The sequence below is a fragment of the Leiobunum rupestre genome, chromosome 1, assembly GCF_980474605.1.
Source record: "Leiobunum rupestre chromosome 1, qqLeiRupe1.1.hap1, whole genome shotgun sequence".
NCBI lineage: Eukaryota > Metazoa > Arthropoda > Arachnida > Opiliones > Sclerosomatidae > Leiobunum > Leiobunum rupestre.
In genome coordinates this window covers 63,140,696-63,152,424 of record NC_143384.1, presented here as the reverse complement: position 1 = coordinate 63,152,424, position 11,729 = coordinate 63,140,696, and the positions used below count along the sequence as shown (strand labels likewise).

The 11,729-nt window shown below is 39.2% G+C and overlaps 2 protein-coding genes across 2 annotated transcripts; both read left to right on the top strand.

Annotated features, from left to right (window-relative positions):
• Window positions 1-208: 208 nt before the first annotated feature.
• On the top strand, window positions 209-6,054 carry LOC149964401 (uncharacterized). The gene is made up of 8 exons (XM_090167183.1): window positions 209-527; window positions 635-745; window positions 819-2,126; window positions 2,177-2,414; window positions 2,856-2,914; window positions 2,957-3,445; window positions 3,505-4,263; window positions 5,735-6,054. The coding sequence occupies exons 1-8, from the start codon at window positions 209-211 to the stop codon at window positions 6,052-6,054; spliced, it is 3,603 nt and encodes a 1,200-aa protein (XP_090023309.1).
• A 1,296-nt stretch (window positions 6,055-7,350) lies between these two features.
• Window positions 7,351-7,785, top strand: LOC149964400 (uncharacterized). Its single transcript, XM_090167175.1, has one exon. The coding sequence runs from the start codon at window positions 7,351-7,353 to the stop codon at window positions 7,783-7,785; it is 435 nt and encodes a 144-aa protein (XP_090023301.1).
• The last annotated feature ends 3,944 nt before the right edge of the window (window positions 7,786-11,729 follow it).

The window sequence follows — 11,729 nt, the reverse complement described above, 5'->3', positions numbered from 1 at the left end:
AGGTAGCGAGTCGCGCTATTTTCATCGATTTTCAATTAAGTGAAGTAATTCAATTGTGTATTTTTGCCCCTGGAAAGGTGCCGTGAATCCTGCAACCTACATACACCTAAACAACCAATATTTTTCAGCCTCAGCGCTGTGGCCTCAGTCAATTTCGCGGCTGCGTCATCGTCACTTGGAGAATGGGGCCGGGGGGGGGGGTTTGTTTATGACTCAGTCTTCCCGAGATTTTTGTTGGTTTGGACAAAAGAGGCGACAACAGCACAGTTGCGATCGGAGGAAAGCCCGGAAACATCACAGGCTCTCAAAGTCAATGACAGAAAGCGTCACGCAGATGCGCGAGAATCGGAAACGGTTGAACAAGCAACTTTCCGCCGTAAAGAAACTTCAAAACAAAGTTAAACGCGGAGAACTACCGATCGCGAACGACGCTCCATGGTTCGGGCTGAAGAAAATTCGGAAAAAAGTGAAACGCGGAGGGCTGCCGATCGCAAACGTCTATGAAATTTGCGTGCGGCGGAATCAGAGTTGGAAAGAATAAATAGGCTTCAGCAGCAAGTAACCCAAAGATCCATTTTAAGACTCTCCAACTGGCAATCATTACACAACGAAGGTCTAAAATATGATTCGACAGTGCAATACGAGAGTTTGCCTCAAACTAGTATTGGTAACATGTCGCACATTTGCCAACATTGTGCCGCTAAGAAGTGGAGTGGCGAAACTAAGGGAATGTGCTGCGCTGGTGGTAAGGTAAAGTTACCACAAATAATAACACCTCCTGAACCTTTAAATTCCCTCATGAGACAATTTGACTGCAGACTCGAAAGCGTTTCTAAAGCTGCTTCGAAAATACAATTCTTGCTTTCAAATGACATCTTTTGGGACGACAGTTCAGATTCCTTTAAATCAGGGTTTTATGCCAACATTCAAAGTTCAAGGTCAAATATATCATAGAGCCGGATCGCTTTTGCCTATCGGAAATGAAAAACCTAAGTTTTTACAAATGTATTTTATGGGTGATGAAGAAGCCGAGTTAAATGAACCCTGCTTTCATAACCCTGGGACAAATAGAGCCACGACGCTTAATCTTCAAAAGATGCTACACCAATTTAACCCGTACGTACAAAGCTTTAAGTCCGCTTTAGACGAAATGCCTCACGACGACATGCGTTTGGTTATACGAGCTGATAAGCGTCCAGAAGGAGGGCACGGACGCGTTTACAACGCGCCTGTAACAAACGAAGTAACTGTGATTATTGTCGGTAATGATTTCGAACCCCGAGACATTATATTAAAAAAACGAAATAATCAACTTCAGCGGATTCAAGAAACACACAGATCTTACGATGCATTGCAATATCCTTTACTATTTCCTAGGGGTGAAGACGGCTATCTTATCTCTGTAACAAAAGTTCATCCACAGACACGCGCTGCTCAAAATAAGATGGTTTCAGCTATGGAATTTTACGCCTACAGAATAATGGTTTCAGATAAGTTTAACCATATTATTAATTGTCGCCAACTTTTCCATCAATTCGAAGTTGACATGTACGCGAAAATTGAAAGCGAGCGTCTACTTTTCCTTCGATTGCACCAATCCCAGCTGCGGGCTGAGCAATATATTCATTTAAGAGATGCCGTAGTTGTTGATGGTCATTCGGAAAACAGAGGACAATTAGTAATCCTACCCTCATCTTTCAATGGAAGTCCTAGATATATGCACGAATACACGCAAGACGCCATGACGTACGTTAAAAACTATGGTCGGCCTGACCTTTTTCTTACTTTTACTTGCAATCCCAAATGGCCCGCAATTCAAGAGGAATTGGTTGATGGCCAATATCACACAGACCGTCACGATCTTATAGCCAGAGTGTTCCGCCAGAAGGTAATAAAGCTCATGTACGTTATTAACAAGGGTAAAATATTTGGTGACTCAAGGTGTTGGGTGTATTCAATAGAATGGCAAAAAAGGGGGTTGCCTCACGCCCACATTTTAATTTGGCTTATTGAAAAAATTAGACCAAATCAAGTTGATTGTGCCATTTCTGCTGAAATTCCAAACGCAACAAGTGATCCATCGCTGCACAACATTTTCATTAAAAATATGTTGCACGGGCCTTGCGGTCAAATTAACCCAGGATCTCCTTGCATAAAGGAAAAGAACTGCACTAAGAGATATCCAAGAAACCTCCTCTAACTGGAGAAGATGGTTACCCGTTATATAGGAGAAGAAAACCAGAAGATGGAGGCTCAGTAGCTATTATTAAAGCCAAAACTATTGACGGTTATAAAGAAATAGAAGTGGATAACAGGTGGATGGTGCCTTATTCACCATTGCTGTGCCGAATGTTTGACACTCACATAAATGTCGAATATTGCAATTCCGTTAAAGCAATTAAGTACATTTTAAAGTACATAAATAAGGGGTCCGACAAAGGAATATTTGGAATTCAGAATATTACCGATGAAATTTCCGAATATCAAGCGGGGCTATATATAAGCAGCAATGAAGCAATTTGGCGCATCTTGGAATTCCCTATTCACGAGCGGCATCCCACTGTTCTTCATTTGAATGTCCACCTCGAAAATGGATAAAGGGTTTACTTTACGGAAAATAATGTTCAAAAAACCACTTTAACTTCATTCTTTGAACTATGCAACCGCGACGCCTTTGCTAAAACTCTTTTGTATAACGAGGTTCCCAAGTTTTAAACCTGGGATAAGACAAGGAAAGTTTTCCAACGAAGAAAACAGGGAAAATCTGTACCAGGCTACAGTGGAGTTAAATCAAGCGACGCTCTAGGCCGCGTTTATACAGTACATCCAAACAACTTTGAATGCTATTTTCTTAGACTTTTACTGCACGTTGTTAGGGGTCCTTCGTCCTTTCAAGCCTTGAAAACTTACGAAGGTGAAATATGCGCAACTTATCGAGAAGCGTGCCAAAAATAAGGGTTATTGGAAAACGACAATCATTGGGAAGAAACTTTGAGAGAAGCAGAATTGTCGCAGTCGCCCCCAAAAATCAGATCACTCTTCGTAATTCTTTTCAATCACAAAGAGCCATGGGAATCATTCAAGGAATCCATGACGGAAGATATATTGATGCGTGTAAGGCGCCAGAATCCAAATTTAGAAATATCATATTCGGAAGCCATGTTTAATGAAGCCTTAATTATAATTGAAGACAAGGTTTTAGACACAATTGGAAAAACTCTCGAAAACGTTGGCCTTGCAAGTCCTAATCGCAATGTAGATGGCACGTTACAAAATCGTGAATTGTTGAAAGAAACGAGCTATAACCTAATAGAATTAGAGCAATTTGTAGCGGTTAATGAACCATTATTAACCGAAGATCAAGATATCACCTTAAAATCCATTTTAGCAGCAATCGATAATAATTCGGGCACTCTATTCTTCATAGACGCCCCAGGTGGCACAGGTAAACATTCCTGTTAAGTTTGCTTTTGTCAAAAATTAGACGCTCAAAAATTGCTCTAGCTGTCGCGACTTCGGGGATTGCAGCCACGTTATTACAAGGAGGACGAACGGCGCATTCCGTTTTCAAACTGCCTCTTGATTTAGCTCGCTGTGAAGTCCCAACATGCAATATCAGTAAAGGGACTAACAAAGTGCAAGTGCTAAAAGAATGCGAATTAATAGTTTGGGACGAATCTACAATGGTACATAAACATGGTCTTGAAGCACTATGTAGGACGTTGCAAGTCCTTAGACAGAACCAGAATGTCAAAAATCACTCGGTAGATGCACTTAATTTTGAAATTCAAGAGCTCTTGCCTGGTAATCCTGTTATTTATATATCTATTGACACAGTCGTGGAAATCGACGAGGCCATTCGGTACCCTGTTGAATTCCTTAATTCACTTAATTCAAGCGGCCTGCCACCACATAATTTAATTTTAAAAATTGGATCGCCAATTATGCTTCCAAGGAACTTAGATGCTCCTAAATTGTGCAATGGCACAAGATTAAGTGTTAAAAGGCTGAGCCCAAATAAAATTGAAGCCATCATACAAACGGGCTCTGGCAAAGGTGAGGAAGTATTTATTCCACGTATTCCCTTAATGCCATCAGACACAATAATCGCGTTTAAAAGACTACAATTTCCGGTGCGCGTTGCTTTTGCGGTCACTATTAACAAATCGCAGGGTCAGTCTCTTACAGTCGCTGGTATTGACCTTCGAAGCGAATGCTTCACTCACGGACAATTATACGTTGCCGTATTAAGAGTCGGATCGGGTGAAATTTATACGGACTGGCTGAGAGTTCAAAAACCCGAAACATTGTTTATTCGCAAGCCATAACAAATTAATGTTGTTCATCTAATTTTTTTTCTGTAAGTGTTTATAACGAAAAAAAAACATTAAAAAAGGAATAGATATTAAACGTTATCACAAGCTAGTATATTATAAAATGCAAACTAACAGACAGAATTTATAAATTAAATGAAAGTAAAACTCGCTTACATATTAATTAAATACAAATAAAAAAGGATGATAATTACTTTACAATAACTATGCACTTGTATAATATATATTCAAACTAGTGACGACACCGTAGCAGACGACTGTTTTAAAACAAAGGGCCAGATATAAGGTTATTAAAGTAAAAATCTGCTTCCTATGAGTATGAATGTTTCGTTATTTGGAATACGTGTATTTTTCTGTGTCTCTTTTCGCTATTTTCATATGGAAAAAGCTCAAACTTTTCAAGAGTGAGTGATTTCCAATATAGTCCCCCCCCCGAATAGAAAACCCTGGACGTACACGCGTACTCCTTTAAATTTTAATATTTTATCAGTTTCCTGTTGAAGTTTCAAGGCTCAAATTTAAGGAAAGGGTTTTAAAATATATACATTTCCATCTGATAAATATGAATATCAATTTGTGAAAAGGATAGGAAAATTGATGAAATGTAATAAAATATATTTGGCTTTTGAAAGTAATTGCAAAAAAATCTCTTAAAATCTAAAGAAATATCTGTACCTTTCTAGGTACCAACTCACCCCCCCCCCCCCATAAATTACCTTTAAACTGCTTTGATAAAAGCATTTTTAATTATAGTATTTGGTTTCTACCTGGATATATCACTTGAAAACAACCTGACCCGCAAATAGCTTTTGAGAAAGCAGCGCCGCTTTGGCTAAGTAAGCGGAGAATTTACGAAACTCCCGTAACACATAGCCTTCTACAATGCAGAACCCGTAACAAACACTTTAGAAATCAACTCTGATCTATAGTAGGAACTGTTAAATATTTAGGTTGTGTTTAAAATATATATATATATCTATTAAATTGTTAAGGCATTGTATAATCCGTGTATTAAAAAAACTTCACTCTTTGTAACGCGTGCGAGAGTATGCCACGAAATTAAAAATTTCAAATGTTTGGTCACGAGCAAATTATCGTTTGATAAGGATGAAATATATTTTAGTGCTAAGAAAAATTAATTAACTTGTACGGAAAATTGTTGTATTACAGTCTACAACTAAAGCTCTCCCAAATTATAGTTATTATTAATAATTTTGGTGCCGAAAACCGGGATAGTCCGGTGTTTATAAATATTAACGCTTAACAGTCTAAACGAAATAATTCTAATTGAATATGGCTGATAATCTGAAAACGTTAGTGAGAAAGAGAGGGACGTTGAGAGCTGCGATGACGGTGATCTTCGGAAATTTGCTCTCTCAAATCATTATATTATTCTTTAGAAATTGAAGTCAGAAGTCTGCTGGCGCAAGGCATTGTCGTGGATACTTATGGATCTTTGTTATGTCCGGTGTTGCTGAAATTGTTGGCAGAAGACATTGCGCTATCGTTAAGCAGAAAGCAAGATAGTGATGCAGAATGGAAGGTCAACGACTTATTGAAGTTTTTAAACAAAGAAATATCGAGCAGAGAACGAGCGATTGCAGTGCAACGAACCGAAGTCGGGAAATCATGTCAAGAAAGTTATAAGTCAACTAAAAAACCATCATGTCTAACGAAAGAAAAGGACACAACAGAACAACCAGCCGAGTCGAAAACCTAGTTATCTGACCGCCGCTTCTCTAGGTGTTAACGTTGTAAAACAGTGTGCCTTCTGTAATGAACAGTCACATAATTACCACGAGTGCACGAAAGGTTCAGTTGAAGAACGGAAGTGAATTGCGCTGAAGAAACTGTTGTGTTTCATTTGTTTGAGAGCGAGTCATAGAGCTCAAGAGTGTCGATCAATATTTAATAGATGTAAGAGTTGCGGGCGACGACACCATGTCATAATGTGCGATAAAAAGTCGGATGAAACTATAACTAACGTAAAAGAAGTAGTCGAAGATGACGTTGTTTTCGAACGCGAATTCTGAAGAAGTAGTGCTTCTTCAAACAGCGCAAGCATTGGTTATGAATTAAAATGGAAGAGTCGAGAAAGTTCGCTGCTTGTTGAATAGTGGTAGTCATTTGTCTTACATAACAAAAGACGTTTCCAGAAGATTTAACTTGGAAGTTTTAAGTGAAGAGCCTCTGAATATAATGACATTTGGAAATACTGAGCCGATTAAAAGTATTAGAAAAAGATTACGCCTGGAATTAAGGAACGTAAAAGATCCCAGTCAAGTTGTCACTTTGCAAGTATATGAAACCCCTGAGCTGTGCGGGGCAGTATTTGCATTACCGGAAGTAAATGTTATGATAGAAATGCAAAATGTAGGATTAGTGCTCTCTGGTGGTCTAAGCTCTGAGCGTGACGGACGTCCGAATACGTCTGTTGACGTTTTTATTGGTTCCGACGTCTATTGGAAGGTGGCGTCAGGAAAAGTCGAAAGATGGGGCAACGTTCTCGTTGCACTGGATACAATCCTGGGATGGACCTTACAAGGCCCAACGTCTATAGGTGCAGTCACTGTCGGAAGCAACCCTGTAGCATGTCTGAGAATAGGAGTTGAACAAGAGATTTCTCGACAGCTACGTTCTTTCAGGGAACTGGTTTCAATCGGAATTAACCCAACTTTGGATTCAAATACCACATCAAAAAAACAAGATAATACAAGAGTTTGAAGATACTATCAAATTGGAAGACGGTCGATATATTGTTTCGTTTCCGTGGATGGATAATAAAGAGCAGTTGGCCGACAATTATGAAGTAGCCAAGAAACGAACCATGAATTTAATTCAGAAGCTGAAACCGAATGAAGAAATTTTCAAGAAATATCACGAAATTATAAAGGAGCAGATACAATGGGGTATAGTTGAATAAGTTGGAGAATTTCAGATAAATAACGAGGGAAATTCACCCAATTATTACACACCTCACAGAGCCGTTATACGTGAAGGACGTCAAACGACAGAAATGCGCATTGTGTACGATGCTTCGTCTCATGCAAAAGGGGAATTGTCACAAAATGATTGTCTCGAGATTGGACCTAGTTTAATACCAGAACTGTACGATGTGCTAATCAGATTTAGAGGCCAAAGAATCGCCTTTAGTGCTGACGTAGAACGTGCCTTTCGTCAGATTTCTCTAAATGAAGATGACCGAAACGCTCTGAGATTTCTATGTGTAGAAAACCTTAATGACCCTTTGGGCCAACCGTTGAAAGTCTATCGTTTGACGAGAGTTCCATTCGGCGTAACTACAAGTCCAATTTGGCTATCAGCAACGATAAAATTCCACGTGAAGAAGTATACCGAAAAATACACAAGAGCGAGTGAAGTGTTGGTAAAAGACTTATATGAAGATGATATGCTTTCTGGTGCTTGGATAACAGATGAAGCTATGAATTAGTATTGCAAACTTCACAAATAACGAAGGAAGGTGGAATGAAGTTTCAAAAATGGTGTTGTAATGTAAGGAACGTCATTGATGTCGTCGAAGAAGCATCGGTGAAACAAACGAACATAAGTCTACCTAATTCTAGTCACAAAAAGTTTCAGTACTCGCTTGGAAGGAAGTTGAAGACAAAATGATATTTGAATTCAGCAACCTCTTTCAGTTTGAAGCACACCGAAGAAACAAGAAAAGATGGCTATTAAAGTCAGCGGCGAGATTGTTTGACCCATTAGGAATATTGGCTCCGTTTAGAGCAAGAATGAAAATTTTATTTCAAGAAATATGGAACCGTGGATTAACGTGGGATGACGAGGTCTCATCATAGTTGGCTTCTAGATTCGACGCATGGCATTGTGAGCTAAGAAAATTACAAGAATTATCTTTTCCAAGATATTATTGGTATGACCATGACACGTCCGAAGAATAAGAAAGCGAATAGGAAATTCACTGTTTTGTGGACACCAGTGAAAGAGCATACGCTGCAGTTGTATAGACTCTTAAAAGCGCCTTCCCAATCGACCGCCATTACTCTACAGTCTACGGGGAGGGAGATGAAAAAACCTATTTTGGGGGGATGAAATTACTGCGGTAGAGGGCTTGCTCGTTGGTTTGTTGTACGATAATGGCGGCGCCCAGTAAACGATTCTAAAAAGAGTGTGTATTTTTGCTCTCGGGATATTAAAGGAAAATATTCCGTGGCACTAGACTGTTCGAAAACTCTGTTTCACCAATCGACATACTATCTCTTTCAAGGCTAGAGTTGATGGGAGTTGTACTTGGTGCGAGACTTGTGAACAGAGTAAAGAATGCTATGACGATTAATCCAACTTTAATTTATTTCTGGATGGATTCAACAATAGCTCTGCACTGGATAAGAGGTCAAGCGAACAAATGGAAACCATTTGTGGAAAACAGAGTAAGATAAATTCAACAGTAGATCCTACCTTTTGGGGACCTTGCTCTGGTCAGTCTTACCCAGCTGACTTACCAACCCGCGGTAAGACACTGTCAAAACTGTCAACGTGTAACCTATGGTGGAAAGGTCCTGAATTCTTGATGTCATACTTCATAGTGAAGCCAAGTACTAACGACGACAACGATGAAACGAAAAGTGTTGAGAATGAGTTAAGAGTAACTCCTCCGAAAAATCAAGTTGTAGTTTTGTCCGTAAGAGGGACTTTGGAAACCCCATTTTTAAATTAAGAGAATTACAGCTCTTTGGATAAAGTTTACCGAATCTCTGCGCTTGTGATGAGATTTATCAAAATTCTACGACGTAAACAAAAAATAAACGGACCAGTAACTACTGAACAAATTTTACAAGCCGAGTTCTATTGCATAACAAGATCTCAGAGAGAATCCTATGGTAGAGAAATCAGTCATCTAGAATCAGGAAAATCGATACCTCGGGACTCGAAAATCGTCACCCTAAATCCCGTGCTAGATAAAGATGGTCTTCTTTGCGTAGAAAGCCGTTTGCTTGGAAACCATTTAAGTAAATTAACGTGAGAAAAATCCTTGGATTTCGGATCCAGGACATTATTTTACGATACTTTTAGCTACACAGCAGCATAAACGTCTGATGCATGCTGGAAGTAATGCTATAAGAGAAAAAATTTGGGTACCTAGAGTACGACAATTAGTAAAAATGAAAGCTTGCTATATTGCGCTTTTTACTTTATCAGTAACACGAGCGGTCGATTTGGAGATAGAAACTTTTGAGTAATTAAGTCTGATACTATGGGCGTTCAGACGATTCATAGCAAGACGTGGAATAGCACGAAAAATTTATAGTGACAACGCCAGAACATTTAAAAGAGCGGAACAAGATTTAAAACAGCTATGAAATCACGTGAACGACCCTGAAATTGCGACATTTAGAGCCACACACAGGATTAAATGGCAGTACATCGCTGATAGAGCGCTATGGTAGGGTGGCTTTTACGAAAGGGTGGTGAGTAGCGTCAAGGTCTCCCTAAGAAAGGTGTTGGGACATGAAAAATTAAGTTATTAAGAGTTAGGGATTGTGTTAACGGAAGCTGAAGCTATAATTAACTCGCGTCCTCTAACTTATTTGTCCGAAGATGCTATGGAACCGGCGCCATTAACTCCGGCCCATATTTTTACTGGGGAAAGGCTGACAGTATTACCAGCGAAGACACCAACTACAGAGCAAACATCAACAAATGAACAACTAACTAGACGCGTTAAATATCGTCCAGCATTGGTAGATAGGTTCTGGTCACGCTGGCGATCGAATTATCTATTGGAGCTGAGATATGTTCATCACTATCAAAACACACATAACTCGAAACCTTTAAAAGTATGAGACGTGGTTCTAATTGAAGAAAAGAAGCTTCTTCGACTAATGTGGAAAAGGGCCGTAATCGATGAACTTTTTAAAGGTCGAGCTGACATAGCAAGATCGTGTATGCTACGTCTACCGAGCGGAATGAAGTTGAAAAGACCCATTCAACTTATATATTATCTTGAATTCTAAAAAAAAATTTAAAAAAATAAGATGGGAAACGCCTAGCTTGCTTCGGCGCTATCATTTGACGAGAGCTCACTAATTTCCCTCTTCCTTGGCCAATTGAAGGCCTGGTGTGACGTCACTAGTATGACGTATTACTTTTTCGAATTCCCAATTTCCAGTTAAGTTTTTCCTTTTCTTGTCATTTGTAAAATGACTTTTCCCGGAGCTGCTTCTGGAGTTGTTGCTATCGTGGCAATTGAAGCGTTAGGCTTAGAGGAAGGACGAGAAATATATCGCAGAGAGCGTCGTGGTGTATTTGTTATGCCTGACAAAGAATATTTTGCTCAATATAGATTGAGGAAAGACGATGTGCGTGTGTTATGTGACCAGTTAAGACCGTTTTTGGAAAAACAGGATCGCAGTTCGTACGTTTTAAGCGTTGAAGATGAGGTTCGTGTCACGCTATTGTTTTATGGATCTGGTTCTTTTCAACGAAACTGGTATGAGCCAACCATCAGTAAGTAGGGCTATTCAAAGAGTAACCTCTGCTATAATTGAGGCCAAACTCAACACTTGTGTATTTCCTGTTGAAACAGTTGAAGATGCAAAGGTATATTACAATTTCTTGTTTGTCTGTTATGGCATAGAAATAAATATATTTGTATTTTCAGAGGTCTTTCTTGAATAGATGTGTGCTACCAACTGTCCTAGGTGCGGTAGATTGTACACACATCAATATAAAGGCCCCGAGTGTACATCCCCTCGAATATTCGGATCGTAAAGGGAACTATTCAATAAATGTACACCTGGTTTGCGACAATGATTTGATGATAACCGATATCGTAGGACGTTGGCCGGGTCGTATATTTACACATGACTCTTTTATTTAGCTTAACTCGGAATTATGTTAACGATTTCAAAATGGTGAAATGCCTCCGGGATATCTACTTGGTTACAATGGATATGGTCTTCAGCCTTGGCTTATAACTCCATTATTAAATCCTGTCCCACCGCAAGATATAGAATTTAATAGGCGTCATAAACGAGGTACATATATGATTATTATTATTATTATTCAGCGTCATTGACATCATTTATATTTAAGGGCGAAACGTTAATGAACGTGTCAATGAAATATTGAAATCGAGGTTCAGGTGTCTTGACGAAACTGGAGGTGGTTACGAGCCACCAGTGATTGTTTGTAAAATAACTTTAGTCTGCTGCCTCTTGCATAATTTCTGCATTAAGAACAATATTCCTCATCCCGCTGCACCTGGTACAAAGAAAGTAGTTAGTGTTTAACAGATATTGTTATTTGGCCTATCTTATCTGCTACCGAGCTTTTCCCGATAATATAAATCCGATTTACTCAAAAACCAAGTGAATGACGCCACTTACCTTGACCTTTTGACTTCGTGAATTA